Source organism: Nyctibius grandis, chromosome 17, assembly GCF_013368605.1.
Source record: "Nyctibius grandis isolate bNycGra1 chromosome 17, bNycGra1.pri, whole genome shotgun sequence".
Classification (NCBI taxonomy): domain Eukaryota; kingdom Metazoa; phylum Chordata; class Aves; order Nyctibiiformes; family Nyctibiidae; genus Nyctibius; species Nyctibius grandis.
In genome coordinates this window covers 10,803,671-10,831,661 of record NC_090674.1, presented here as the reverse complement: position 1 = coordinate 10,831,661, position 27,991 = coordinate 10,803,671, and the positions used below count along the sequence as shown (strand labels likewise).

Sequence of the window (27,991 nt, the reverse complement as noted above, 5' to 3'; positions counted from 1 at the left end):
CTGCCTGCATCCTGCCCAGGATGCGGCTGCTGGACCCCGTGACGGGGACCATCCTGTTGGGTCCATCCATAGGAAGGAGCTTCCTGGCTTGGGGCAGCCTTGGGACCGCGGAGAGAGGAGGGGGACCGCGGACATCAAGCAGGCAGGCAGGATTGGACCCTGGGGTATGGGGGATGTCCTTGGCTGGGCTCGCGGGGGGCTTGGGCAGATCCAGACCTGCCCCGCCGGGGTGTTCCTGGAGCCGTGAAGCAAGAGGAAGGCTGGCCGGTAATTCCTGCCCTCGTCCCACCGCCGCCGCGCGGCTCCCAGCCCCATTCCTCCCTAATGAGCCCTGGGAACCGCCGGCCGCGGCCCCGGCACCGCGCAGCCCCGCGGCCCCAGCGCCATAATTGCTGCCCCGTCCCACGCGCGGGGGCGGTTGCCCCGGGGGTGCAGGTGGGGCAGCTGGTGCGGGGCAGGTGCTGCGCCGGAGCTGGGGTGGGTGGCAGAGAGGACTTTTGGGGTGACGAGCAGCGATGTGGGGAGATGAGCACCCTGAACATGGGTGCTGTCAGCTTTTTGCCTTTCCACGGCGGCTGCTTTTTGCCTGCCCGGGGGCTTGCGGTGACCCCAGGGCTGGCAGCAGCGGAGACCCCCATGCATGCCCTCAGTGATGGCACCACGAGCTTTGGTGGCTCGTCGCCTGCCCGTCCACCCCCTGCCCTTCAGCATGGGCACGTGGAGGGTCCCACAGCCCCCATCCCTGACCCCCCGTCCCCACAGGAAAAATGCAGGGCCAGACGGCGGAATGCACGGAGCTGGAATGGGCCGTCCAGGTGCTGGTGAACAACTTCGACAAGTACTCGAGCCACCGCTGCTGCTGCAAGAAACAGCGGCGCATCAGCAAGAAGGGTTTCCGCAAGATGCTGAGCCGTGAGCTCAACCACATGCTGACGGTGAGGCTGGGCTGTGCGGGGCCAGGCGACTGGCTCCTCACGCTTGCATGAGCTCCCCCCCCACCCTGCACCCCACTTTCCCTGCCGCCCCGGTGTGAGCGGCTCCACTCTCTCTCCCCCAGGACACCGGGAACCGTCGAGCAGCCGACAAGCTCATCTGCGACCTGGACGAGAACAAGGACGGGCGCATCAGCTTCGAGGAGTACTGGACCTTGATAGGCGGCATCGCCAGCCCCATCGCCCAGATCATCCGCCAGCAGGAGCAGTGTGTCAAGAGCACCAAGTAGCCGGCTGCATCTGCACCCCGTGCCGGGCTCAGCCCCCCCAGGCTCAGCCCCTGCTTCTCCACAGCTCCCCGCTTCTGCCCCTCTGGCTGCCGAGCCCTGCCCTGAGCCCCAGCTTGCCCCCGGGCACCCCGGTCTCCCACGGCTTTGCCAACCGAGCCATGCCAGGGTGATACGGGGGCGGGAAGACACTGTGTGTGGGAGCTGGTGGGTGTGAGGCCATCACCGCCTCGGGGGGCTGCTCCGTGCCATCCCTGCCCTCATCCTCTTCTGCAAGCCCTGTCCTTGCTGGGCGAGAAGCAAAGGGAGAGGCTTCCCCTCATGTAGGACACGAATTCTGTCCGTTCTCAGACCTGTGAGGCATGGCCCCGCTGGCACAAACCCCAGCACAACCGGGACCCTCTCTCCCCTCGGAGCTCCCCCTCGAAGTCAGGGGGGGTCTTCTTGGGAGAAGGGTGCCTTTCCCCCACCCAGGCTGGTGAAGGGTCTGCCCTGCCTGCGCTGCTGCTCTGGTCCCTGGGGCTCAGGGAGCGGCACGGTCTTGTCGGGCGACACCGCTGTGGTTATTTATTGCAGCAATAAAGTTTGGAGGAGCAGCGGGTGCCGCCGAGGCTCTGCCGTCCCGGGGGGATGCGGGGGGTCTGCCCTGTCCCCCACCACCCCCGCAGCCACGGCGGGCCCTGGGCTGGGGGTTAACGCCTGTCTCAGCGCCCCGGCCTCACGGGGATGGGCTCCCCGGGGCCGACCGAGGCACCACGAGGTGTCAGCAGACACCGCGGCCACCGGCACCCGCCGGCCCCGCAGCACCCCGAGCCGCCGGGGTGGGAGTGGGGTCTGGAGCAGCCCGGGACCACCGCCCCGCACCCGTGCCAGCCCCGGGGTGTCCCGGGGGACGCTCCCCAGGGCCCCGTGCGGGGTCCGGAGCAGCCCGGGACCACCGCCCTGCACGGGCATGGCCACCCCAACCCCGGGGGGTCTCGGGGGATCCCCAATTCCCCTGCACGGCCCCCACCCGGGATGGGGACGGGGAAGAGCCCCGCGGCTCCGGGTGTACCGGGACCCCCCAGGCCGGTGCTGGCCGGTAGCCCGAGCCACGGCCCCCGCGTCCGCTGGGGATTTTCCACCGGGAGGGGACTTGGCCCCGGACCCGGAGCATGGCGGTAGCCCCCCGGGACCCCCACTCCCAGGGCAGGGGGGGTGGCAGCACGGTGGAGCCGGGACCCCCGTCCCCTCGCAGCCAGCCCCCCTCCTCACCCCGCTGGCCCCTGCCCCGGCAGCCCACCTCCCCCTGCCCCACGGCCCCGGGGGGGGGGACCCGGGGGAGCCGGCAGAGCCGGGCAGGGCTGCGGTGAGTCACGGCGGAGGAATCCGGCGAGGGCGAGGCCAGGGCCGGTGACTCACGGCCGGTCCCGGGGCTCGGCTGGGCGCTGCGCCCGCCTGCTCGCTCGGGATCCCGGCGAGACCCTCAGGGTGAGGGGCAACCAGCCCCCACCAGCTCATCTCTAGGTGCAGTCGGAACAAGTCAGGATGTGTCCCCCCCCTCCCCTCCGCAGGACTGGGGCTCTGAGCAGCTGCACCCCCCCCCCGCCCATGCCCGTCGAGGCTGGGCACGTTATTTCCCACCTCGGAGATGCTTGGAGCAAATATGGGTGCATGGGGAACCCGGGGGGCACGGGAGGGGCTGCTGCAGTGCAGCAGGGTGCAGGGGACCGGGGTGACGGGGCAGCATCCACATGGGCCTGGGGTGGTCCGTGCACTCAGCAGCTGCACCCATGGGTGCTCCTTCTGGAAAGCCCTGCGGGCTCTTTGCATGGTACCATATGGCAGGCGGGGAGAGGGACGGTGTGGGGCCATGGGACAGGGACGGGGCTGCCAGGCTCTGCAGCTGGTCCTGGTTTAGGGAGCTCAAACCCACGCTCCCGTCCTCGTGTCCCCGGCAGGATCAGCTCCAGGCTCCCTGCGCCAGCTGCTAACCCAGCCCTGGCAGCGCCCCGGCCTCGAGGTCCCACGTGGCACAAGATTTGCAAGATCTCAGAAAAATGCCCCAAATACGTCCCCCCACGGTCTTCTCCAGCCGCCACATCTCTGGGAGAAGGAAGACCAGCATCCTCACGTTTCTCCCCACCACTGGGGAAGATGGGGTCAGGGAAGGGCTCACTGCTCCCTGAACCAGGTTCCCTCCATCCGCCAAAACCACCCGTTGTGGTTGATGCCTACCTGTACCGTGGCTGGCGAGCACCATCCTCGACCCCGCTGATGCTCTGTGCCAGGAACAACGGGATGAGTGCAGCTTCTGGGTGCTGCTGAAGGACCTGGAGGACAAGGACAAGATGATGGACTTCAAGGTCCTCCTGGGCTGCCTCAGCATGTTCTGCAGTGACTTCTGGGCTCAGGCTCACGGCCCCGCTAGCCAGCATGGCTCATAGGACTGCTGTCACCTCCCCAGCCCCGCTGCAGAGCCTGTTCATTTGTGCTGGGGTCACTGGGATGGGATTACTTGGGACCATCCATCTTGGGGAGACCGGGGCCACCCAGAAAGCTGGTGGTGTGGGGGACAGTGCGGTGATGGCTTAGGGGGAACGTGGGCTGGTGACCAGCTTTTTCTGGGGAGCCCCAAGGGATGCCCCAGCCCTTCCCAGTCCCTTGACTTGCGCCTCAGTCCCCAGACTCCTCAGTAGGGCCGGCAGCTCTCCCCAGCAGCACCCAAACCCACCCACTTCCCACTAATGGGATCACACAGCTCGTTAGGCAAAAATGAGGCGCGGGTGAAACCGCCTGCGTGGAGCTGCTGGGAAAGCCTGGAGGCGAGGGGCTGCGCGGGGTGCACTGGGCAGTGCCGCCCCGGCCGCACTATAAATGCCCATCACGCTCCGGCTGCAGCACCCCGGCTCCTCGCTGCTGCCTGATCCGCGCCGACCCCGGTGAGTCTCTGCTCCCCCTCCTCGTGCAGCTTTGCTCCCCAGCTGTGATGCACCCAGAGCTCGCTGCACCCCGAGAGGCACTGGGGTTGCAGCTGCCCCTCTGCAGCATCGTGGACTGATTTGGGTGATGGTGGTGGGGTGATGAACCTCCGTGGCCACCCCGAGCCTGCCCTGACCCTGTCCCCGCTGCTCTGCCCTCCAGGCACGCAGGAGGCTGGCGATGGCGTGTCCCCTGGAGCAGGCGCTGGCCGTGATGGTCACCACCTTCTACAAGTACTCGGGGAAGGAAGGGGACAAGTACAAACTCAGCAAGGCGGAGCTCAAGGAGCTGCTGAACAAGGAGCTGCCCGTCTTCGGGAGCGTGAGTGGCCATGGGGACGTGTCCCTTTGCACCCTTGGGTGGGAGGTGTTGCAGGGGCAGGAGCAAACCAGCCTCGGGGCTTTCCACAGAGCAGAGTGGGGGTCTCTGAGTTTCCTCCAAGCATGCACGATGGGTGCAGCCCACGTGTGACACCTTGAGGCCTCATGCTCCAGGGCAAGCCCTGGGGAGAAGGATGAGGCCAGCAGGACCTGGGCTGGAGCATGCTCCGACCGCAAGGAAACTTGGCTTTTTTATACCCACAGAAATATTTTGATTGGCAAAGAATATTGTGCTCCGATTTAATTTTTTTTTTTTATCATTTTTTTAACCCCCACTTCCCCTTCTGGCTTGTGGTTTCAACTAGGAGGAGGGAGGAGAAATTTTTTAGCCGAACTTTTTCATGACGTATTGGCTGTAGACATGCCAGCACATCCCAGATCCCACCTTGACTAAAGGCCACCTCCTTCCAAAGGCAAAGAGAAAACCCTCCTTCCAGGCAGGCAGAGGGAAGCCCAGGCTTTTTCCATCCTTCCTCGCCAGCAGCAGGGCTGGACGGGGAAGCACCTTGATCATCCGTGCCCCCCTCACCGCGCTCTCCCCCCCTCCACAGAAACAAATGGACGAGGTGGAATTCAAGAGGCTCATGAACGACCTGGACCACAACAAGGACAGCGAGATGGACTTCAAGGAGTACGCCTGCTTCCTGGCCTGCGTCACCATGGGCTTCAACGAGTTCTTCAAGGACGGCCCCCCCAAGCAGCCCCGCAAGAAGTGACCCCCTCTCTGCCCACAGCGTCGTCGCGGGGCTTCCAATAAAAGCTTTCCCGAAGCCTGGGTGTGCGTGGGCAGGGTTTTGTGCGCCGTGGGGTAGCGGGCAGTGGGGTGACTCACGCCTTCCTCCAGCTCTGTGGGATTTTCCACGGCGTGACTTGGCCCCAGGAGGTGGTTTTTGGAAAAGCCTGAGCAAAACAGCCCAGCGCTGCCTCCGAGCAACATCCTCAGACATCCCCCCGACCCATCCCTGCTGGCTTGGGGAGAGGTTCAGGGCATGTTTAGCTCTGAACGTATGAGCCTCCCTGAGCCCAGCTCAGCTCCTAGGTCAGCACAAGCTGCCCTGGGCAATGCTTTGGGTGTGGGGAGAGAAAGTTGGTCTGGAGGAACCGGGCAGTGAGATGCAAGGTCTGTGCAAAGCATGAAAGTCCGAGTGTGGCCCCGGTTCCTGCAGAGCAGGGCTATTTCTGAGCAGCTGGAGGAGACCCTCAGCCCCCCCTGGGACGTGGGTGAGCCCATGCTGGGGGACCGCACTGGAGAAGGTCAGCCTGAGCCCCCAGGTTTGCCATGGAGCCGGGGAGCTGTGGGCAAGCAACAGCTTCCTAAGCCCATCAGCCTGCGATACCAGCTGGGAAGCACGGGGCTCACCCCCCCTCCACCTCCCCCATATCCGCAGCAGCTCCCGACAAGCCCAGGCTGGTCTGCAGAAGGTGCTGCAGCTGCTCACCAGCTTTCGCAAGCGGCCCCAAAACCCCGGAGGAACCACCCCAGATTCAAAAAGCCCTTGTGAAGCCTCTGCATCACCCCATGGCAGAGCAGACCCCTGGCAGAGCCTTTTCCCCGAGCCCCCAAGTCCTTCCAGCTCCTCCCCAGCACCTCCAAACTCCATCCTGCCCCTTCCCAGGGTCTTTATAAAGAGCCTCTGGGAGCTTCTGCCCCCTCCCAGTAATTCACACCAGTTTGCACTTGCTAACAGGGAGGCAAGGCGCAGGCTTGGGGGTTTCTTTCACTAAAATAGTCCTTAAAAAGACCCCCGAAGTGGGGAGATGCTGCGCGGCGTTTGGTGAGGTTTCGCACCCCACTGGACATCAGAGCAACCCAGAGCCGGCAGCGGCGCTTCGTCCTCTGTTTTTCTCCCTCTGGTCCCCACGGCTGAGGGTTGCAAACCACCAACTCCTGGCTTTCCCCCACAGCTCCCTGACACGTGCCCGGGACACGCAGCCACTAAAATAGCTTCTCCGTTACACAACGGGCCGTGGTGACGCACTGCCCTCGCGGCGAGGAAACACAAATTGCTTGCAGCCGAGTGAAAAACAGAGAAAAAAAAAAACCCCTCACTCAAACCCCAGCACAACAACAAACCCCGCTCGGGTTCGTGCAGCTCCAGACATCCCCGTGGATGCTGCCAAACCCATCGTGTGCGGGGTCTTGCCCCGCACCGGCATCACCCGCCCTCGCTGGCAGCGGGGGGACGAGGTGCCCGCAGCTGCCCTCGCTTTGTCCCTTGTCCCTAAGGATTGTCCTCGGCCATAGAATCATGGGCTGGTTTGGGTTGGAAGGGACCTTAAGGATCATCTAGTCCAACCCCCCTGCCATGGGGCAGGGACACGTGGTCCCCATCCAGCCCTGGGGGCACATTTTGCTCTTTCTGCCCCAAACCAGCCCCTTGGGCAGCGCGGGAGTGGGACGGTTTGGGGGGGCCGGGGCTGCTCCCGGGGTTTCCGCTCTTCCTTCGCCAGCCAATGTCCAGGCAGGCGCTGGAGCAGCATTGGTGCCTTCCCTGGGAGGTGTCCCAGGCGGAGCTATAAATGCCACGGCCCGACGCCGGCTCGCCTCCCCCCCTGCCCGTCCTCCGCTGTTTTCTCTGAGCTCTTGGTGAGTTGTTTTTTTTTATTCCTACGACGCTCCCTTCCCCGTCCAGATGCCCTCCAGATGTTGCTGACGGTGCTGCAGCCCTGTCCCGCAGCAGGGTCCCCCTCGCAGAGGTTTTTTGCCCCCCCCGGACGCTCAGCGTGAGCCAGGATCGGGGCGGGGGGGCTGCATGTCACCTCGGAGGGCTGGGAAGGTGCATGTGGCCCTTCCCTGCCTGGCTTGGGCGGGAGGGGGCTGCTCTCCCCTTCGGCAGGGCTTTTTGGGACGTTGTCCAGCACCGGTGCTCAACGGCAACACCCAGCCGGGCTGCTAGTGGGAGGGTGAGGTTAGGGAGGAGATGGTGATGTATCCCAGCACGGGCCTGCAAGCGGGGCACCAGAGCAGCCTGCACGGTGCAGGGGGCTGGGGGAGGCCGTCAGCCCCCCGGTGTGGGGTTGTCTGGGGACCCCCAACTCTATTCTCACCCACTCGTGCTGTTGGTGCCTGCAGGCTGGCTGACATCCCCCATGGCACATCCCCTGGAGCAGGCGCTGGCCGTGATGGTCTCCACCTTCCACAAGTACTCGGGGAAGGAGGGGGACAAGTATAAGCTCAACAAGCAGGAGCTCCGGGAGATGCTCATGAAGGAACTGCCCAGCTTCAGCGTAAGTGTGGGGCAGGGGGGTGCCCCATCCCGTGGGCGACGCTGGGACTGGGTGGGGGGACGTGGGGCTGCAAATCCCCATTTTAACCACCCTCTTGCACCTGGGCAGAGACAAGCCAGCGAGGCCAGCTTACAGCAGCTCATGGGCCACCTGGACTGCAACAGTGACAATGAGGTGGATTTCCAGGAGTACGTGACCTTCCTGGCCTGCATGGCAATGATGTGCAACGACTTCTTCCAGGACTACCCCGACAAGATGCCGCACAAGAAGTGAGCACGGGGTGCCCCCACGACCCTCCCGCTACCCTCCTGATGCTCTTTCAATAAAAGTTACTTTAAACCCAGCCCTCTGCGTGCTTTGCAATGGGGGTTTCTCAGTTGCAGGTACCGGATAACGAGCCAGAGCGTGTCCGAGCTGCAGTTTGCCGTGCCGCAGCGCGGGCACCGCCTTCCCCGAACCCCCGTAAACCGCCCGCGGGGCTGGTCCCCGCCGGCCACGTTAGCGTGAGTCAGCGGAGGGCTGTGCCCAGCAGCACCCTGCCCTGCAGCCCAGATAACTGCTCCGTGGCTGAGCAAGGCAAGGCAGGAGCAAGAGAGCAGTGCCTCTGAACAGCAATGGGTGAACAACTTTTTTACCCATAATTATTAAGCTCGCATGGGGTCAACGTCTGTCCCCCATCCCGCTGCTCTGTGGGGCAGGTGGGAAATCGCCTTGTCCCATCCCCACCCCAAGCGAACCCTTGGGGAGCGGGTTTAGGTGCGTTCCTGCTTGGGGTGGGGTTGTGGCACGCAGAAGCTTCCCCCGTGCACCCAGCCAGCCCCCCTGGGCCGCCGGCACAGGAGGGCTCAGCCCGCGGCTACCAACACATGGCCACAGCCCTCCCTTCCCCGCAGTGGGTCCTGTCCTGCTCACGTCTGTAAATCTCCATTTCCTCTCTCTGATCCCCTTTTCCCCTCGCTGAACAGCTGCGGCCAACCTGGGCTTGCGTGCCGGGCTCCAGATGTGCAGCATGCCCCTTCCAGATGTGCAATGTCCCCCCCCGCTCCATCCCGGCCGTGCTGCCCACGGCTGCGGCGTGGACTGGACCTGGACTGTAACAAAGACGAGGAAATTAATTTCTAGGAGTACATCACCTTGGCCATGGCCATGACCTACAGTGATGCACCAAAGGAGGGCAAGATGTAGAGCTGGGGGGGGAGCAAGGGGCTCCAGGGGCCTTTTGGGGTCCTTTTGTAAGGACCTTTTGTAAAGTTTTTTGTAATTTCCTATTGCAAAGTTTTGTTTCTGTGTTTCTGGTCATTTTTGGACGTTAAATAAGTTAAAACCTCATGGATAGCCCTGGTTTTTCGCTTCCTGGGGGGGGTGGGAGGGATTCAGCCAGGGGCTGTGCCCGGTGCTCGTGTCCCTGCAGATGGATCCTGTGGGGTGCTGGTGATGCTCTGCCCAGGACCCCCACCCTGGCACTGCACCCCCGGCTTTGCCAGGAGGCTGGGCTTGAAGCTCATCCCCCTGCCCCCCCAAACGGAGGGTGTAGGGATTGTTCAGGAACCCCAGCTGCTGGCATCCAGCATGTCCCTGAGCATCAAGAGTAGGGAAAAAAATAATTCTCCAACCCGCCAGGCTCAGTGAAACCCCCGAGACGGCGGCTGCACGCCACTTGAGTCCCAGAGGCGGGTGGAAGGGACCCGCCCTGCAAGCTCTTGGCCCTTTTTATGCCGGATCTGTGAACACTTGAAGCAGCGTGATGCTGCTCACAGGCATCCCAGCCTGCCTGCATCCATCCACACCCCTACCACCGCCCTGCCACCGCACCCTCGGGGCCGTACCGGCTCCGTCCCTGTGGCACCGACACTCAGAATCACAGAATCAATGAGGTTGGAAGAGCCCTCTGGGCTCATCAAGTCCAACCATTGCCCTGACACCACCAAGTCAACAAGACCAGGGCACTAAGGGCCATGTCCAGGCTTTTCTTAAACCCCTCCAGAGATGGTGACTCCACCACCTCCCTGGGCAGCCCCTTCCAGTGTCTAATGACCCTTGCTGAGAAGAAATGCTTCCTAATGTCCAACCTGAACCTCCCCTTGCGAAGCTTGAGGCTGTGTCCTCTTGCTAGTTGCCTGGAAGAAGAGGCCGACTCCACTCCACTCCCAGCCCCACGGAGCAGATACCAACACCCCACGGCATGGCAGCCAGGCCCCAAGGCAGGGGACGTGCCGGGAGCTCCTGGCTGCCGTGGCACGTTAGGCAGCGAATGGCAGCGTGAGGACCCACAGCGCACGCGTGCCACCTCCCACCTCCCCACGTGGCACAGGCACGGCCCTTCACGCCTCCCCATGTGTGTCCATCACATCCCACCCGTGTCGCGCTGACGAGCCCTGCGTGGCTGCTGTCCCCGGGGAGGACGCGCCCACCTCCCTCCATCACACAACCTGCCCCTTTGTTTCACTCTTTTGCAATTTAGGTTTTTCCTGGCACCAGTTCCTCGTGCTCCTGGATTAGGGGGCTGATGGGGAGAGGTTTCATCACCGCCGTCCCTCTCATCTCCTAAAAGCCTTGATGACTAGCGCGGCTTGGCGGGAGTCCCACCAAACACAGCCTTGGGGCGCAGGGCTTGGGCATCCTCCCCAGCCCCCCCAGACTGTCTTTCCCCCAGGACACGCAGGGTTTAGCAGCCAGGGACACCATGGGGTCTCCCGTGAGCGGCAGCATCCCCCCGACACCAGGAACAGGCAGCGGTTGCCAATGCCCTCAATTATCACCCGGCAGCAATTACGGCTGCCGGGAAATGCCGCCTCCTCGGAGCGGCTGGCAGCTTTCCGGCACGCTGGCGTGCCTGGATTTGTAACGTCTTTCCCGGCTCCCTGGCTAGAGCTGTTAAGAAACGATTCAGGACGAGCCCCGCTTGTGATTTTGGTGGGGTGGGATGCGTTGGCCATCCCCCAGCGCCCGGACAGCAGCGTGCTGGGGGCAGACGCTGCCTCTCCAGCCAAATTCAACAGTGTCGGGGCAGATACAGGAGTGATGAAGCACACACCCCATGGGGAAAAAAGCAGCGTCATCCCACTGGAGACCCTCACCCAGCACCTTCCGTGTGATCCGGAAAAATTCCTCTTCCATCATCTCCACAAAGCTCCCAAACTCTTCAGGAATGTCCCAGCTCCTGCACTGTCACTGACCCAGGATGCTGACTCCCTACAAATGTCTTTTTTTGGTGTTTCCTTGTTTTGCCCTAACGAGTTTGGTGTGTCCCCTCCCTCTTTGACAGCGGGAGCAGCCAGTTCCTGGAGCCGGGCAAGAACTCGCCGCCTGGGCGTGCTGCGTAGCCTTGCACAATTCCAGGGGTTATTGCCCCGAAGACAATTTGAGGGTGTCACAAATCGTAGCTCAGGGAGGGTATAAAAGAGACCTCACCTGCACCGCGCAGCCACTGCTCCTGCCCGGTCCTCTCCTCCCGTGTGCTGCCGTCTGTGGAAGTCAACCCCGGTGCTGCTCGTGGGTACGTAGGTCCTTGCCAAGTGGTGGCTTCACACTGCTGGAAGTGCCACCATGATGACCCTGACCCTACCTGGCAGCCAAAGCCTGCCTGGGGCTCCTGGAGGAGAGGGGGATCCTTCTCCTCCGAGGGGGTTTAACGTTTTGCTGCTTCTCTCTCCCTAGTAAGATGAAAACCGACCTGGAGCTTGCCTTGGAGTGCCTCATCAACAACTACCACCAGTATGCCCTAAGGCGGCCCTTAGACGACTACCTGAGCAAGACTGAGTTCTCGATGCTGCTGAAGGAGAGCGCCAAGCCCTTCCTCCACGACACCACGCCGGTAAGAGCCGAGCATGGCCCAACTCTCCTAACGCTGGCGAGAGCTCGCAGAGGTGGTGGCATCCTTGGGGCATGGGGGTGGCTGAGAGCCTCCCAAAGGGCAGGGAGGGTTTTTCTAGGGTTTTCCTGAAACCCTGCGATTCTGAGCCTCGTGCCGTAGCTGCGGGCTGGCAGGGTGACCCCGAAACCCCTGTGCTTCAGGCTGTCTCTTTTTCATGTTTGTCCTCCTGCAGCCTGGTATGCCCGTCGACGAATACATAAGCAAGCTCTTTGCCAAAGCAGACGGCAACCACGATGGTCGCCTGAAGTTCACCGAGTACCTGACCACGCTGTGTCTTGTGGTCATTGATGCCCACAATAGGTCCCATGAGCATCACGGCAGCCACGGCCATGGCCATGAGCACGACCATGGCCACGACCATGACCACGGCCATGGCCACGGTCCCAACAAGTGAAGCGGTTCCCAGGGTGACTGGCCTATGGGACTGTGCTTTTCCAGCAGCATCGTCCCTTCCATTTGCCTGCAAGCACAGACCTGTAACCAAAGCTTTGTCATCTGCTTCTGCCTATGGCATTGAAATAAAATTTCTTTCTTCAAGCACCAAATGCATCTGTATTACGTGTCCTGTTGTCTCCAGGGAGGATGCAATATGCAGCCAGCCCATGGCTGTGGGGGGGTTAAATGCAGATGGAACTGGAGAAGCAATGGGAAAGGGAAGGTGGCATGAGGGGACCTTGGGGGAGCCAGGACAACAGTACTGCTGGGCCCCAGCTGAGCAGCACAGGCTGCATGATGTCCCCATCCTGAAGCATGTCAGACCCTGGCACGCTCCCACTGCCTTCCCGAGGCTCAGCAGGTTCCCTGCACAGGGTAGCTGACCCCAGCACCCCATCACGCTGGGGTGGTTCCTGGGTAGGGGCACCTGGTGGCTGCACAAGAGGGTCCTCAGTGCTGTGTCTCCCGGCCCCTCTTCGCACCAGCTCCAGGACACACCAGGGGTGAAGCAGAGCCAGAGGCTGCGTCCTCAGGTGGCTACCGAGCCCCAGCTCTGGTGCTGGCGGTGCAGCATCCCGGGGGGGTGCTCAATGATTTTGCAACCCACAAAGCAACCAGCACTTATCTTGTAAGCCCCGACACAGCAAAGAACGAGGCCGAGGGGCTCCAGAGAGCTGGTGTTAACTCTGCACAATGAAGTCAGATGTTTTTGCTAGCGTGGGGCAACAGCCTCCCGGGTCACAGCGTATTTACAAGCCACCGTGGGCTCCTGGGGAGCAGCCACAGGAGCAGAAAAGAGCTCCTGCCATTGACTGTACACCGAGTGGGAAACCCCCAGGCTCAGGAGGCCCTGGCATTTCCAACATCAGCTGAAAACAAAAGCCTGGCCCATGTGAAACCGAGCCGCGAAAGAACCACGTGATAACCCCGTGCTTATTTGCACCCGATGACGGTGCAAGGTGATCGCTCTCTGGCTCCACAAGTTTGCCATTGGGGAGCAGCCCTTGTCCCCGAGAAGCAGCTATTAGTCAGGACGCAGTTTCAGGTTGTCAACAGTCCCCGATGAGCAGAGCGGGAAACCAAAAAGAAATAAAGTGAGTCAGGGACAGCAGATTAAAACTCATGCAACAGTTCTTGATACTGCCCCTGGGACGTGCACAAAGCATCCTCAAACAGGAGTGGTTACCCTTTTGTTTTTTGGTCCCTCCCCTCTTCCTGGAACCTATTGTCTCATTTTTACATCCTTTTATAATCTCTTCATGCTTCTAGTACCTGTTCTGCTAACGCAACATGGGTGGCACAGAGGTGACTTGCAAAACACTCGCTAGTTAACGCTCCAGCCAGTAAAGATCCTGACCTCCGATTTTCTACTCGTTTTACACCCAGTTTCCTCCACAAAGTTTTTGGAGCAAGAGGAGAGGTCTGGTAGAAGTGATGGGAAAACAGAAAGTCATGGAAAATACTCTGGTAAACTATTAAAAGACAGATGCTGCCTTTATCTTTGCTTGTGTTCAACCGGTTGGGATTGTAGAAAATGGAGAAATCCCCCTAAAAACAACCGAGGGACAGAGTTATGCACATCTCTCTGAAACAGCCCATCTTCCTTCCACATCAGCACGAAAGGCACAAATTTCTCAGCACATCACAAAACTTGCAAAGTTTTGGCACGTTCTGGGATCGCCCTTTACGCTCACGTTGAGGCGTGATGGTACGGCCAGTGTTTTCCCCATTCTTTGCCCAGCACACAAGCAGCTCAGCCCCGTCGGAGGTGACGGTGGGGCAGAAGGACAGTGTTTCCAAAGCCTGGTGGGTGCAACCAGGAACTATGTGCCGAGGTATGAGATGGGGAGAGGTTCAGAAGTTCCCACCTTGCAATTTCCAGGTACGGGAAATGCTAATTCAAGCTGTTGCTTGCAGCAGGTGTGTCACCCTCTCTGATGAAAGAGGACCTCAGACATCTATAAAAGGGCTGCCCAGGCTCTTGGATCACTGCAAGAGACCCATCCTCTGCAAACCCTTCTTCGAGACAAGGGTAAGTAACACTGCAGTGGTTCTTGCAGGAAATAAGATGAGGGAGAAGCGATTTTGAGTATCAATTCATGCCTGTTTTATTCCAGGGTGATGCTTTCTACTTGGGCTGGGGTAGGAGGATGGTTTTGGCTACCAGACGACTATAAATTAATGGCATTTCTTTAGTGGAGGTGTAATTGTTTCTGATGGCAAGGAGAGAGCCCTTCGGGGGTGTCACCTGCACCGTGGCACTCATCAGAGAGCAAGGTCTGTGTTCGGTGTCTGCGGTGCAAAGGGTTTGCAGCCCAAAGAGGAGAGAGAGATTCACAGAGGGAGGAGGAGGAGGAGGAGGAGGAGGTGAGGCAGAGGCTGCAGTGGAGCCCATACCTGAACTGTGCTCCCTGCCTTAAAGTCATCCTTGCTGTCAGCGGCACGATACAGATACACGACTACAGCCTCATGGGTTTTTGTCTAATTTGCCTGACAAATGCCTCCAGGTCGGTAAGAACGAGCTGCTTCTTGGGCGAAGCTGAAATTAGAGGCGGTTGGGTGATGTTATAAAACAGTGATATTCCTAAAACCACTTATTACCTGCTCAGCGTCAAGGAACCACCAACTGCCCCAGGGCACGTTGGGTGCAGCTGGCTGGCTCAGCCCCGACGAGATGAGGCTCCTGCTGCAGATCTGCTGCTACACTGGGGTGTACCCAGTGTACCCCTTGGGGTGCCTGGGGTGGGGGCCAAGAGCATGGTGTGGGGTGCCTGATTTTCGATGCATCTCATGGCTTTGAGGTTTCTCCACACAGTTTCTGCAAGTACCTCAAGAGCTCAGCCATGTCTGCAAGCACCCAGACCACAACCGCCTCTCACGGGACTCGGCAGTTCCCTGGAAACTGCACGATGGAGATGGCCCTGAAAACCATTGTGGACGTCTACCACCGTTACAGCAGCCGGGAGGGCGAGCTCGATCTCCTCAGCTTCAATGACTTCAAGACACTGATGACTGAGCAGGCACCAACCTTCCTGAAAGCTTGCGTGAGTGCCACAGGAGCTGTGTTGTGCTCCCCAGAGGGATGCTCTCCTCAGGGGGTTGTGGGGGTGTGAGGCTGAGGTTGCCACAAGAAATGCTCCTAGGGTAATGGGGTGCAGTCCCCACCAAGGGCTGTGGTCCATGGGGTGGGTTTCTGTGATCAGACCTAGCTTGTCCATGTGCTGTGGGACCATCCACACTCATCCCTCCCACCACTGCAGGGGTACAGAGCAGCCAAAGGGGCCTGGGACAAGAGCCTGTCCATCTGGGGTTTTAACTAGGGGCTAACTGCAAGGAAGGAGAGGGTCATGATGATCCTGCAGCTTCCGAACACTTCCCAGGGCATGCAAGAATCCAGCTGGCTTGGTTTCCACCAGTGGGTGTGCAGCCCAGGGAAGGGGGGCGCTAACACACAGTTCCTCTCCCCCAATTTCAGGACAGGAACCGATCCGGCTACCTGAAAGAGCTCTTCAAAGAGACAGACATAAATAAGGACAGAGACCTGACTTTTGAGGAGTTCATCATCGTCTTGTCCAAGGTGACTGATGATGCCCATCGCCTCATCCACGGGCACGACCGCTGTGCTCCAGACGACGATTGAGTCTTGATGCATGACCCATGAAAAACTCAGAGGGGGTTGCTTATAGGCATTGGGGTCTGGCTGCTTTCTGTCTGCTTGGATCATTCACGCTTCTGAGACAATAAAGCATCACATGAAGTTCCCCGAGTCCCTCCTGTCTCAACGCTCCCTTTTGCATCTGTCTCATGGTTGGGGAGGGTGGGCACCAGCCGCAGCCAATGCGCGGTCCTGCTGGGGCTGGGGGATGAAGGCTTGCCTAAACGAGGCACCCCCAAAACCCATAAAGGAAGAGGGTTATGATTGAGATGTGGTGAGTGGGTGAGAGCTACATTGCTCAGTGTCTGGTCCAAGCCAAGAGGGGTGGACTGATGGGTTATGAGGGTATTAATGGCCAGAAGACCAGTGCAAGACACTGCCTGAGCTCTGCAAGGGGTTTAACCATCAGCTGCAACATATAGCAGCTGTATTAGAGGTTTTTCTCCTGGCAGAGGAAGTTTTCTGCATAGACTGGGAAGAGCAGAGCCAGCCTCTCTTGGGGAAGTGCCTCCTGTTTTGCCCATCCTCGTCCAGCTTTTTCCCCTTGGCCGTGCCTGGATGCAGAATCATCCACGATCAGGAAAAATGCGTTAATACCCCTGACAACAGCAGTTCACAATAGAACACAGCCTTTACCACAAGAGCAAGCCAGGGTTTGCTTAGGAAAAAAAAAAGTACACACAGAAGTTACTATCTGCTTCTAGAACTTCTAGTCCGTGGGAAATTCTGAGATTTAAAAATTTCTCCCTGAACCCCAATGAAAACTCAAATTTCAGAGTTTTCCCCGGAGTGCTCCCTCCCAACCCCGCTGCATCACTTGCTCCCCAGCCAGGATGAAACGCCTGGATCATTTCCATCTCAGAGTTTTCCACCAGTAAAATATTCTCACCAAAACCCTGAAGGGCTCTGTCAGGGCACAAGGACCTTCACCCTGGCTGAGCCATCTGGGAGCAGTCTTGCAGCACCAACAAAGCATTTCTGGGTACTGACTACACTGTAAAGCAGCTCTTTTCCTCACTAAATGCTCAGGTACCACCACCCCACAGGGCTGAGCAGGCAGCTGCCCCAGCACAAGCAAGGGGAACACGTTACATGTCACAGCACAGGCAGGAAGGGCAGATACAGTGGCCAGACCCAGCCCTGCAACCTGCCAGGGCTCCAGGAGGGCTTGGAGAGGGTCCAGCACCCTGCAGCAGTTGTGCCATGCCTGGGCAGGCAGCAGAGCTGGCTCTCAACTCCCTTCAGGCTGGACCAAGGCGGTGCCTGCCAAGGAGCTGAGTTTGTGGCTGTTTGATATGGCTGAGACATATGCAAATGGTTTTTGGCTCGAGCTAAAGGACCAGGAAATCCTTTCCCCTGCCGCTCCAGGACGGGAAAACCTCTAGGCTGCCCCAGCTCCCACAGTGCCTGCTCCTGCCAGGTCACAGCTAGAGCATTACTGGTCTGATGATGCTCAAAGTTGCTCAGGAGCCAGGGCTCAGAGTGTGTCCCCTGCCTTCCCCAAGCTAAAACCACACCTAGCAACCAGAACAGACGACCCTGGGCTAAAACCCGCTGTGAAACACGGCGAACCACAGAGTGACAAACCTTGCCGTGCCCTCTTCCCGCATCAGCCAGCCACTTGCCCGTAAAAATGTATATTTTGAAAGAGTTTTGCAATGACTCTCAAGCATGGGGTGCCCCGCCAGGGCTCTGGTCCTCAGGGCACAACCAACCCCAGCCACCTCGAACCAAGACCTTTCGCTTGCCACGGCTACGGGGCTGCTTGCGTGCCGCCTGCTTCCTGCTCATTCCCCTCTGCAGCTCCAGCAAGTGGGTGCTTGCTCAACCTTCATGGCCTTGGGGCCAGGATTGCAGCTCCCTGCAGCCACCTCAGCACGACTTACAGGGACGGCTGGACAGGGAGGCTCCCCCTGCAAGGAGATCTGCAGAGCCAGGCAAAAAGTTGGGCCAGCACAGTGTCCCTAAGCAATACCCTGGGTCACCTTAGGGACTGCACTGGCATTTAAAACCCAAATATCACAGAATCAGCCAGGTTGGAAGAGCCCTCTGGAATCATCAAGTCCAACCTTTGCCCTGACACCACCATGGCAACTAGACCATGGCACTAAGGGCCATGTCCAGTCTTTTCTTAAACCCCTCCAGAGATGGTGACTCCACCACCTCCCTGGGCAGCCCCTTCCAATGTCTAATGACCCTTGCTGAGAAGAAATGCTTCCTAATGTCCAACCTGACCCTCCCCTGGCAAAGCTTGAGGCTGTGTCCTCTTGTCCTATCGCTAGTTGCCCGGGAGAAGAGGCCAACTCCCACTTCACTACACCCTCCCTTCAGGTAGACTGCACTAAGGTCACCTCTGAGCCTCCTCTTCTCCAGATATCTGTGGTCTCATCCCCGCTGCCTGGTGGGCACACCTGAGGGTCTAGCCACCACCCCTCTTTGGAAATCCCTTGCCCATCCTGTAACCCATCCTTGCTCTTTTCTACCTCTAGGATGATAAAATGACCAAAAATACAGTTTCCTGAAATTGCTACAAAATTCTGCAACTGAGCAGATGGTCCCTGACACCCAGTTGTGAAACATCCCGGCCCTTCTCCAGCTGTTGAGTGCATCAAAGCGCTCCTGGAGCTCACCCCAGGTCTGTCCACAGCCCTGTTTTGGCCTCCACTTTGTGTCTGAGATTAGCATCATGTTTGGCAGGTTAAACAAACCCCCAACCAAGTCAGCTGACTCAGCAGGCCGAGCATTTTAATGAAGCAGCACTGGAAAATCTCGTTTTTGCTCCCCATCTCAGCTGCTCCGAGCCAAAGCGCCTGCGCTGGGTCTCCGCAACGCTGAGAAACAACAAAAAGAAAAGAAACCACAAAGCGATGACACAGAGTCCTGAAAAGTAAAAATACACCTTTGAGCCACACCTGGTCCCCACAGCTCAGAGCATACCTTGGGTGGGGAGAAACCTCCCTGGCCACAGGCTATTGTTAACCTGAGGAGGTGAAATGAAGTTCCTGGAGCCCTGCCAGGCTGGGAACCTGCCCCATGTTATTGGTCTTTCATAAAGACCTGCTTGCTGCAGGCAGGGGATGGTCCCACAGCGCTGGGGCACTGCCCTCAGCACCAGCTCTATCCCTGTGTCACATGGGGAACCCTGACCATGCTGCCAGCGCTGGGCTGTGTGAAGCAGTGGGACAGTGGGATGGTTTTGGGTGCAGCAGGTCTGCAAGGGTGGGGATGCTACAGGGCCAAGCAGTGCTGGCTCATTGGAGAAGCGCAGGCGTGATGCTCCAGGTCCCCTTTCACAGAATCAATCAGGTTGGAAGAGACCGCTGGGATCATCGAGTCCAACCACTGCCTTGACACCACCATGTCAACTAGACCATGGCACCGAGTGCCACATCCAGTCTTTGCCTCATGAAAAAACACCCCCATAAAGGAGAGCAGAAGAGGTGAAATTGAAGCCACCAAAGGGAACAGGCTGCCATCGAGAGCTGATGGAGAATTGCAGCCCCAATAGCCAGGTGGAGGGGACGAAGGGGACACGGCCACCTCCCTACCACCCAGCCAGAGTACGTGACACACTGGTCTTGCAGGAAAAGCCACAGAGACCCCTTTTAAGGAACTACCCCGGAGCCTTAAGCAATGCACAAGTATGTCATGAAGATGGACTGGAATTGGATGAAACAGCGACATTTCACAACCGGCGGAGTGGCGCAGGCGGCCGGGTGGGCTATAAGAGATGCTGCGCTTGGGACCAGCCCTGCTCCAGCCCGAGAGGATCTCACGACTTCGTCAAGATGAGCAAGGCAAGTCCAACGGTGACTCGGGCATTTAAGGTCTCCATGCTCTTTTCCAGGTGCTGGCTGGGCCATCAGAGGTTCAAGGACCCTCAGGGAGCCTCTCCTCACTGTGTGAGCTGCCATCAGTTGCTGGCAGAAGATAACGACCTCCACTTGGGCTCACCCAAGCACAACCCAGGAGGAGAGATGTCTCCTCCTGGAAGAGGTTCCCCACAGCGTAGTCCGGCCACCGAAGGAGCTCCTGGACATCAGATCTCATACTCTGTATCTCTACAGAGGTTTTTGCAGCACCACCAGCTGTTTTAGGAGCCTTGCTCCAACAGTGCCTGACTTACAGAAGGCACATTTTGGGGGGAAAATCATCTCTCAGCAACTATCTGTAGTTGCACATCCCAGAGGAGGAGGAGGCAAAGGCTGCAATCCCCTTCAGTCTCTTTTGGCTGGTAGATAAGAAAACTCAAAACAAACAGCTCAAATTTATCTCAAAAAGAGAATGACTGAACAAAACCAGGCCGTGTCCTCATCTGGTGTGAAGCAGGTGGCTGCACCGAAGCCTCGCTGGCTCACACCAGACTTCTCCATCTACTGTGGCTCCTGCCATTATTCAGTGTAATCATTTCTCTTCCAGACCACCCAGACCCAGGAACCGCTCTCCGAGCTGGAGAGGGCCATGGATGTCATCATTGATGTCTTCCACCAGTACTCAAGACGGGAGGGGGACAGAGACACCCTGACCAAGAAGGAGCTGAAGCTCATGATTGAGAAGCAGCTTGTGAACTACCTGAAGGTGAGTGAAGTCAAAGCAGGGTTTCTCCTGACCCACGTGGGGAGGGAGCCAGGCTGGACCCTATTGCCTGAGTATCTCCAGGATCTGGATTCACCCCCTTCCCACTCTTCTCTCCTGCCCCAACACCTTCTGCCCAGACCCTCCCTGTCCAACTGCCGCTTTCCAAACATGCTCCCTAAAGACAGATGAAGGAAACCCACACAGGTCTGGGTGAACCTGCAGCCAGATATTTACCCTCATCACCTTCTTACCCTCATCACTGCTGCCTTCATCAGTCTCCACATTGCATGGTGTCCATGCAGTGATGCCAGCCTGTTGCTCTCTGATTGCTTTATCGCCGTGGGTGAATCATTGCTGTACCCAAAGCAATCGGTGATGATGGCACAAGGATGGAGCCACTCATAGCACCACGCTATTGGGGACCTGGGACCTGTGAGGGTCCCAGCGAGGCTGGGGAGAAGCTCGAGCTGTGAATGACAGGACTTTGCCCTCACCCTGTCCCTTCCTTTGCAGCATGTGAAAAACAAGGCGACCGTTGATGAAATCATGAAGGACCTCGACATTAACAAGGATGAGGAGCTCAACTTCTGCGAGACGATGTTACTGATCACTCGTGTGACCATCGCCACCCATGAACACCTCCACGAGGTTGAGGACCAGCAGCAGCAGCAGCAGCAACAGCACAAACACCAGCACCATCACTGAGGCGGGCTGTGGTCCCCGGATGAAGGCACCCATGCAGTGCTTGCAGCCCGCGGCTTTCTCCCCTCCACCCTTCTCTGCCCAACTCCCTCCTTCCCTTCCTCCAAATCTGATGTTTTTGCTGCCAAATAAAGATTTGCCCTGAGGCTGTCAAAGTTCTTCTGCGTGTCTGCGTGGGTTTTCCTTGAGGCGAGGCCTGTAGCTTGCTCTCTCCCAGCATGGCTTCAACCCAGGCAAACCCACCTTGGAGACAGGCTGCGGGTTCTCGGGGCGAGGTGGATGCCTGGGGAGAGCAGGGTTCACCACAGCGGGTGCTCGCTATGCTCCTTACATTATAATGTGCTCCATAGGTCAGGGAGGGCAGTATAATCTCAGGGGAGGTTCAGGTTGGACATTAGGAGGAATTTCTTCTCAGCAAGGGTCATTAGACATTGGAAGGGGCTGCCCAGGGAGGTGGTGGAGTCACCATCTCTGGAGGGGTTGAAGACAAGACTGGACATGGCCCTTAGTGCCGTGGTCTAGTTGACATGGTGGTGTCAGGGCAATGGTTGGACTCGATGATCCCAGAGTTCTCTTCCAACCTCATTGATTCTGTGATTCTGTGATTTCTACCCAGAAAAAAAAGCACGTTTTGACCTAAAACACTCTGCGTGTCTCCTCGGACTGAGCTGTGGTGGTAGGCAAGAGCTGGAAGGAAGGCTGGGGGTGGATGAGCACCCTTTTTAGGGCAGTTCTGCTCTGCAGGGCCCTGGCATGGGGCTGGAAGGGAGCTGATGGGTGGGTGCATTTAGTTTTCTTGCTACAGCCAGCAGCGAGGTCTAGCTGCTGGGTTTCGTGTGGACAAGAACTGAGAACAACCCCAACTCCTCACCAGGAGCACCCTGAGGTCGCACCAAGGAGGTGGCCATTAAATAGCTGCTTTCCAGAGGGGGTGGCTGGAAATGCTGCTGAGCAGCCTCCCACCCTGCATGCTTAGAGCCTGGCTACTGATTTGTAAATGCCTTTTGGGGGTGGGGGGGAAGGAACAGTTGTGATTTCCTAAGGGTGAGTCAAAGCCCTGAAATCGCTCTGCTCTGGGAAGGAACCTGCCACGAGCTTCCCCAAATCAGCAGCACTGAAGCAAGCCCCCCCGGTTACCACAAGACTGCCACAAGTTTGCCTCACCACTGCTGGCCAGGTTGCTTCAGCTTCCTTCGGAGTAAATTTTGACATCTGAAACGCCAAACACCTTCTTACAAGGTAGAAGCTGCTGCAGGGACCAGAGTCCACCCAGCTCTGCCTGAGCCTGCACAGGGTGACAGGTTCCTGCACCCACACTCAATCCTGTACCCCCAAATGGGTCATGCACCCCCCGTCCTACAGCACTTTAGGGGCTCTGGAGCAGGTAAGAGCCCCACATCCACGGGAGAGCATGGAGCTGGTTCATTGCCACCACCCTGCCAGGGCAGAAGCACATCGCCTCCAAGAACTGAGCTGTCCCCAGCGCTGGCCCATAAGGACAAGACGAGGGTGGTTTGGGTCCCATTTGCAACACATCAGCTTTTCAGGAGCTCAGCACCCTGCGGGTGGGTGGTCAGCAGAGGAATCCCCCCAGGCAGGGGCCAAGCACACAAACCTGGGTGCTGGGAGCACCCACAAACCACCCTGGGACCTTCCCCCAGGATCCAGGCAGGAACCACCCTCAAAGCTCGCGGTGCTGATGCAACAGGATATTTGCCAATGCAGCGGGACTTTACGCTCCCCTGAAACCCAGGGGTGCAGGACTCCTGTTGTGTCACCCCCCGGGGCTGTTGGACCATCACGCTGGAGGTGGCACAGAACGAGCCACCGCACATCCCGAGCACAGCAGGACCAGGGCACCAACGCAGGGCTGCAAGCAAGCGGAGACGGTCGCCGGGTCCTCCTGTAATCACAGAGTTGTCCCCAAATCTGTACGCATCCCTTCACCCCAACAGAGCTTGCAGCTCCCAAACAGAGGAGACACCAAAGCAACGTTGGGAAGGTGGTGGGCACAGCCCCAGCACCAAAGCAACGCCGGGAAGGTGATGGGCACAGCCCAGCCGTGCCCCATCCCATGCTGCATGGTCAGGCTGATGGGCAAGGTGCTCTACTGCCCATGGCCACGCTGCCCGTCAAGGACAGAGGTGACACCTGGGTCCCTCCAGCCTTGCTGCCCCCAGAGCAGCTCTCCAGCAGCGCGGAGCAGGAGGTGTGCAGCCCCCAGCCCCCCCCTGCCTTCACCCCCAGGTTATGAGGCAGGATTTGGCCTCTGCAAGCTGAGGACCAGGCGCTCTGCGACAGGTTCCTGCTGCCACCTGGTGGCATGTGCCACCGAGGCTGCCGGGGTGGCCACCACAGCCCTGTGCTGCTCCTCGGCCCATCATTCCCAGCCACAGCCCCATCCTGGAACCCCTGAACATCACATCCCATATTTCTACTCGATCGCAATAAGTAGGATTATTCTGATTTATGGGTCAGAAACAAAACCTGAGTTTTGGGGCTAAGCTGGCATCACGAGGACACGCACGGACTTGCAAACACCCCAACCTCCTCTCTCACGCCCCCCGCTCAAGCCCCCACTCAAGTTTCACTGGGAAGGACTCCCTCCTTTCCCAACACCACCATCCCAGCCCTTACCTGTGTCCTGGGGAGCAGGAGAAGGAAGCAGCAGCCATGAAGCTCCTCCAGGGCTCAGCCCAAAGCAGCAGGCAAACGGTGGATGCAGATAAATGCTAAATTGTCCTCCTTTCCCTGGTTGGAGTGGTTACAGCCCACCTGCCTCCCCCTGAGCTTTGCCCCGGCGAGGTGTGATGCCATCAGCTTGCATTTGTGTCCTGCCAAGGGTCCCAGCCTAGGCCCTGCCTAAGGACTATGCCTCCCCTAATTGCCACCCTTCCTGTCCCATCAAAACAGTCTTGGGGTGGCCCTGCCAGCTCCTCACACTGCTGACCCCCTCCTGAACGAAAAGGACTAAACCCTCCAGGGCTGGGTTTTATGAAGGACCCTGCAACGAGGAGATGTGATCCAGCTGGGGCTGAGCCATGCCTCCCAGCTGGGACCCAGCCCAGCCCCAGCATCTCTCTGCCCACCATGGGCCCCCTCCACCCACAGCTGACCCCTTCCACGTGCTTCAGCCCCCCTTCACCCCCCGCAGACCCCTCCACACTGGCACAGGAAGGGTTGTGCAATGCCCCCCCAAAGGCAATTGGGGACTTTGGTGCACCGTGCGCGTCGCATTCGTTATCACACTAGACACACTGATAGGGATGAGCCACAGTGGGGTAAAACTGGTCGGTCCTGGGGTGCTGGTGAGGCCCGTGGCCAGGAACCAACCCACCATCACGGGCAAACCCAGAGCCCAGCAAAGCCAGCCTGACGCTGCTGTGGATGGGGACGTGTCGCCGCAGGATGGCACCGTGGTGGCAGCAGGCTCGGAGGGAGTAGCCAGCGGAAGGGACTGGCTCAGAGTGATTCAGAGCAATTTTCCTCCTAATTCCCCTCATTCCCCGGGTGGATGTGTGCTAATTGGGGCGGCAGCGGCGGAGGGAGGAGTACGGTGGTTGTAGGTGCCATTGCCATGTGTTGCATTCCTATCCTGCACCGCAAGCGCTTCCTGCCCCGTGCAGTGGCTTCTGCACCACCATGCCAGGCCACCAGACCCCCAGCATGAAGGTCCTGGGGTCCTTCCTGCACCTGGGCAAGCACCGTCCCCATGGCACAGTGATGCTCCTCCAAGATCGTTCGCACAGAGATAGGGACCCACCAACAAACAGCCTTAAACCCCAAGCCCTTGGCCATCAGCACGACTCCAGCCCATGGGAACACACTCCTTTGCCCATGTCTCCATGGAGGGCATGGCCAGGAGCAGCAGGTGCCCCGGCTCATGGGAGAGACGTCGTGGGGGTGTTGGTCTCTCTGTGGGGCTTGTGCTAAGCCACGTGGCAAGGCTGTACCCCAAAATGTTGCTGGGTACCTTGTGCTGCTGGCTGTGCCCCATTGCCTGCCTGTCCCAAATACAGCCCTGAAGCGAGTCTCCAGGGCTGGGGCTCTCCCAAAAGCTCCAGCTCCAGGGGACCATACTCTGCAAGAGCAGCCCTGGGGCTGATCCGGCTTCCACCGAAAGCATCCGTGTGCCGGGCAGCCCTCGCTGCAGAGGACCTGCAGGGACTTGCTGCCTCTCGCCTCACTGTGCCAGGGTAAAATTTAGCTCTAGACCATGGGCTGAATCTCATTTCCAACCCACTTAATCGCAGAGACGTCTTGTGCCGCGCTGGAGGTGTCGGCAGCGGTACGTGGGCAGCACAGGTTGGCTCCAGGAACTCCTCCTCTCCCAAACACGCTGCTACGAACCCGGCCCTGCAAACGCTGCCTGGGAAGGTTGATGTAGGGTGTGATCTCATCTGGCTTCGTACCGTATCTGGCAATCTTGGGACGGTGCCTGAGCCCTTAATGAAAGCTGGCGCACCCTTCATAGCTTGTTACACCCCCTTGCCAGGTGAGCAAACCCGGGGTCATTGACTTCTCTGAGACCACACAGAGCATCGGCCAAGAGCCAGGCGTCCTGCCTCGCCGCAGCGTCCCCGCAGCCCCTGTGCCTTGTTCCTTCCCCGGGAGCCCTGGGGCAGCCTGGCCCCGTGCATGGCTCCGTGTGCTCCATCGGGACTCAAATGCAGCCTTGCACCGAGGCCACGCTGCGGGGACAGGCGGTAGCTGTCCCTGTCCTGTGGAGATGTGTAGTGAGTGACTCTCCCACGGGAGGGAGCTCATAACGCCCTTGGCCTTGGCCACCCGGGGCTGGTGTCACCTGGTGTCCCCACACTGCCGTCACTCTTGGGAGCAGGCTGCCCTGGGTGAAAAGCAGCCCAGTGCTCTTTCTTCTTTCTCGCAGAAGACACCACAGCTCTGCTGCCATTGCCCAAGCTGGCCCCAGGACAGCCCACACGAGACATGCAGGACAGCCTCCAAAATAAGATTAAAACCACCTTTTCTGCAGGAAATTTTTTTGTCTATGACATTTCATAGAATCACAGACTGGTTTGGGTTGGGAGGGACCTTAAAGATCATCTAGTTCCACCTCCCCTGCCACAGGCAGGGACACCTTCCTCTAGACCAGGTTGCTCAAAGCCTCATCCAACCTGGCCTTGAACACTGCCAGGAAGGGGGTTATTTCCTAAGCTTATTTCCTAAGCTTCAGCATTGCAAAGCCCCACGAACTCACAAATAACCTTGGTTGTAAAGTAAGATAACTCTTTTGGGGGTGGCTAAATGCAAACTTTCATATCTGAAGAGAACATCTGGTTAGCTGGTTTTTTTTTGATGCAAGGAGATGTCTCCAATGCAAACCCCGGTGCGAAACCCTGCAGAGCTCCACGCTGACCTACATACATCTTTTCCCAGGTGTGCTGGTAAACATCCTCCCCGGGGAGGGATAATGAGGGAGGCTCCTGGGAAGTGCAGCAATGCGGGGAGGCAGCCAGAGAACAGGACTGACCGGAAGAAATCCTCACCCTCCACCCACTCCCCGGCAGCCTGCGAGGAGCTCCCGCAAAGCTGCTCCCACCGGTCCCATCCGCGCCCGTCGGCTGGTTGATGCAGGTGAGCCCGGGTGAGTCTCCACCGTTTCTTTTTGTACTTGAAATGAGCTTTTATGTTTTCAGGGTTATTTTGCAACCGGTCCTTTCCAGGAGGGCTCGGGGCAGCAGGGACTAAAGACACAAGCACAGGATGAGCTGCCCGGGCTCCCTCCGCCCAGCCCCGAGCGTGGCGGGTGTGGAGACGCGGCACTTTCCTTACCTGCAAGAGCTGATTCATCCAACCCACCAAGTGCCTGAGATGGTTACAGGGAGCTTCGTCCTTTTAATTTAATCAGGGAGTGGGAAAGTGGAGAAATGAAGTGAATTAAGGTGAAAGTCCCAAGTAGCCATGGTGGTGGGCAGCCCAGCTTTCAGTATCCAGCAAAGTGTTTTTTTTTTTTTTACCTCTGGCAAAGAAATTTAGAAAGGCTGAAACTGGGTTGAATTTGTTTTGCGTTATCGGAAGGGAACGCAGGGGTTCTCCTGCAGGCAGAGCTGCCCCTGCCACCTTGCTGTGTCCTCAAGTTTTCCTCCTCTCCAGGACTGGAGACATGTCTAAGCTCATTAAAGCCATCACTGACATGATGGAGAGTTACCAGGGCAATGCCAGGAAGGGGAAGAAGTCTGAGCCGTTCAGCAGAAGTGAGTTCAAGAAGCTGATCCAGCAGGAGTTTGCTCCTGTCAAGGTAACTGTGTGGGCTAGAGGGTGCGAAGAAGGATGGGAGAGGTGCTGGGGTGGTATTTAGGGGTGGTCAGGGGTGCTGAGGGGTCCTGCAACACCGATCCCACATCCAGGGTTGGAATTGGGTCTCTCCAACCTTTGATTTTCCTGGGGTTGAGTATCACGGGCAATTTCCTTGGGTTTGTATTGCAAGGCAGCAAAGCTCCTGTGCACCCTCCCAGTCCCGCTGTCCCCATTTTCCTGCAGGGAAGGGGAGGTCGAGGGTGAGGAAGGAGGTGCCTGGTCCCGCTGTGCCTCCATGTCCTTCCTGGGCAAACCCAGGTGTAATACCACGCTGTGAAGCCTCAGCATTGGACCCTGTGCAGCCTTGGCTGCGTGCTGCGACTATTCTTTTTGTTGCATTGCCCTTGCAATAAGGGGACCCAGCCTTCACTTCACCCCCCTGCCCCTTCGGGAAGGTCTGATGGACTCCTGTCCCCTCAGAGGTCACCCACCAGCAAGTACAGATACATCACCAGCCTGGCGGAGTCGGACACCGAGCCCATGAACAAGAAGGAGAGGGGCTCCGCCAAACCCTGTGTGTACTGAAGGGCTGCTCCCGGGGCACAGAGATGAGGAGGTAAGGGGGAGCTCAGGGAGCACAGCAAGCACGCAAAGCTCCAGGACAGCATTTGCTTTGCCTCGTTAGGCGGGGACAGATCCTT

At 58.7% G+C, this 27,991-nt stretch overlaps 6 protein-coding genes across 9 annotated transcripts; all 6 read left to right on the top strand.

The window, feature by feature from the left end:
* The first annotated feature begins 48 nt into the window (after positions 1–48).
* S100A16 (S100 calcium binding protein A16) lies at positions 49–1,805 on the top strand. 4 transcript variants are annotated; one of them, XM_068415043.1, is made up of 3 exons: positions 49–142; positions 763–935; positions 1,058–1,805. In XM_068415043.1, the coding sequence occupies exons 2-3, from the start codon at positions 768–770 to the stop codon at positions 1,220–1,222; spliced, it is 333 nt and encodes a 110-aa protein (XP_068271144.1). In that variant the 5' UTR covers positions 49–142; positions 763–767; the 3' UTR covers positions 1,223–1,805. The 4 variants fall into 4 exon arrangements, with proteins under 4 accessions (XP_068271144.1, XP_068271143.1, XP_068271142.1 ...); XM_068415042.1 differs by having other exon boundaries at positions 49–146; XM_068415041.1 differs by having other exon boundaries at positions 49–164.
* Positions 1,806–4,360: 2,555 nt separating this feature from the next.
* LOC137671217 (protein S100-A4-like) lies at positions 4,361–5,276 on the top strand. Its single transcript, XM_068414637.1, has 2 exons — positions 4,361–4,501; positions 5,112–5,276. Exons 1-2 carry the CDS (start codon positions 4,361–4,363, stop codon positions 5,274–5,276), a joined length of 306 nt encoding a protein of 101 aa, XP_068270738.1.
* Positions 5,277–7,087: 1,811 nt separating this feature from the next.
* LOC137671218 (protein S100-A4-like) lies at positions 7,088–8,131 on the top strand. Its single transcript, XM_068414638.1, has 3 exons — positions 7,088–7,147; positions 7,634–7,788; positions 7,897–8,131. Exons 2-3 carry the CDS (start codon positions 7,651–7,653, stop codon positions 8,059–8,061), a joined length of 303 nt encoding a protein of 100 aa, XP_068270739.1. The 5' UTR covers positions 7,088–7,147; positions 7,634–7,650; the 3' UTR covers positions 8,062–8,131.
* Positions 8,132–11,449: 3,318 nt separating this feature from the next.
* On the top strand, positions 11,450–12,056 carry LOC137671553 (protein S100-A12-like). The gene is made up of 2 exons (XM_068415149.1): positions 11,450–11,602; positions 11,835–12,056. The coding sequence occupies exons 1-2, from the start codon at positions 11,450–11,452 to the stop codon at positions 12,054–12,056; spliced, it is 375 nt and encodes a 124-aa protein (XP_068271250.1).
* A 2,884-nt stretch (positions 12,057–14,940) lies between these two features.
* LOC137671682 (protein S100-A8-like) lies at positions 14,941–15,737 on the top strand. Its single transcript, XM_068415325.1, has 2 exons — positions 14,941–15,141; positions 15,573–15,737. The coding sequence occupies exons 1-2, from the start codon at positions 14,941–14,943 to the stop codon at positions 15,735–15,737; spliced, it is 366 nt and encodes a 121-aa protein (XP_068271426.1).
* Positions 15,738–19,519: 3,782 nt separating this feature from the next.
* On the top strand, positions 19,520–21,192 carry LOC137671459 (protein MRP-126-like). Its single transcript, XM_068415050.1, has 3 exons — positions 19,520–19,549; positions 20,172–20,330; positions 20,844–21,192. Exons 1-3 carry the CDS (start codon positions 19,541–19,543, stop codon positions 21,033–21,035), a joined length of 360 nt encoding a protein of 119 aa, XP_068271151.1. The 5' UTR covers positions 19,520–19,540; the 3' UTR covers positions 21,036–21,192.
* Positions 21,193–27,991: the final 6,799 nt, after the last annotated feature.

Bases quoted from the DNA above. Each gene is read 5' to 3' on its own strand.
- LOC137671217 (XM_068414637.1), top strand. From the start codon at position 4,361: ATGGCGTGTCCCCTGGAGCAGGCGCTGGCCGTGATGGTCACCACCTTC. The intron at 4,502-5,111 runs GTGAGTGGCCAT...CCCCCTCCACAG, and splicing joins AGCTGCCCGTCTTCGGGAGC to AAACAAATGGACGAGGTGGA.
- LOC137671218 (XM_068414638.1), top strand. From the start codon at position 7,651: ATGGCACATCCCCTGGAGCAGGCGCTGGCCGTGATGGTCTCCACCTTC. The intron at 7,789-7,896 runs GTAAGTGTGGGG...GCACCTGGGCAG, and splicing joins AGGAACTGCCCAGCTTCAGC to AGACAAGCCAGCGAGGCCAG.
- LOC137671459 (XM_068415050.1), top strand. The intron at 20,331-20,843 runs GTGAGTGAAGTC...CTTCCTTTGCAG, and splicing joins AGCTTGTGAACTACCTGAAG to CATGTGAAAAACAAGGCGAC.
- S100A16 (XM_068415040.1), top strand. From the start codon at position 174: ATGTCCTTGGCTGGGCTCGCGGGGGGCTTGGGCAGATCCAGACCTGCC. The intron at 268-762 runs GTAATTCCTGCC...CCGTCCCCACAG, and splicing joins AGCAAGAGGAAGGCTGGCCG to GAAAAATGCAGGGCCAGACG. The intron at 936-1,057 runs GTGAGGCTGGGC...TCTCTCCCCCAG, and splicing joins AGCTCAACCACATGCTGACG to GACACCGGGAACCGTCGAGC.
- LOC137671553 (XM_068415149.1), top strand. From the start codon at position 11,450: ATGAAAACCGACCTGGAGCTTGCCTTGGAGTGCCTCATCAACAACTAC. The intron at 11,603-11,834 runs GTAAGAGCCGAG...GTCCTCCTGCAG, and splicing joins TCCTCCACGACACCACGCCG to CCTGGTATGCCCGTCGACGA.
- LOC137671682 (XM_068415325.1), top strand. From the start codon at position 14,941: ATGTCTGCAAGCACCCAGACCACAACCGCCTCTCACGGGACTCGGCAG. The intron at 15,142-15,572 runs GTGAGTGCCACA...CCCCAATTTCAG, and splicing joins CAACCTTCCTGAAAGCTTGC to GACAGGAACCGATCCGGCTA.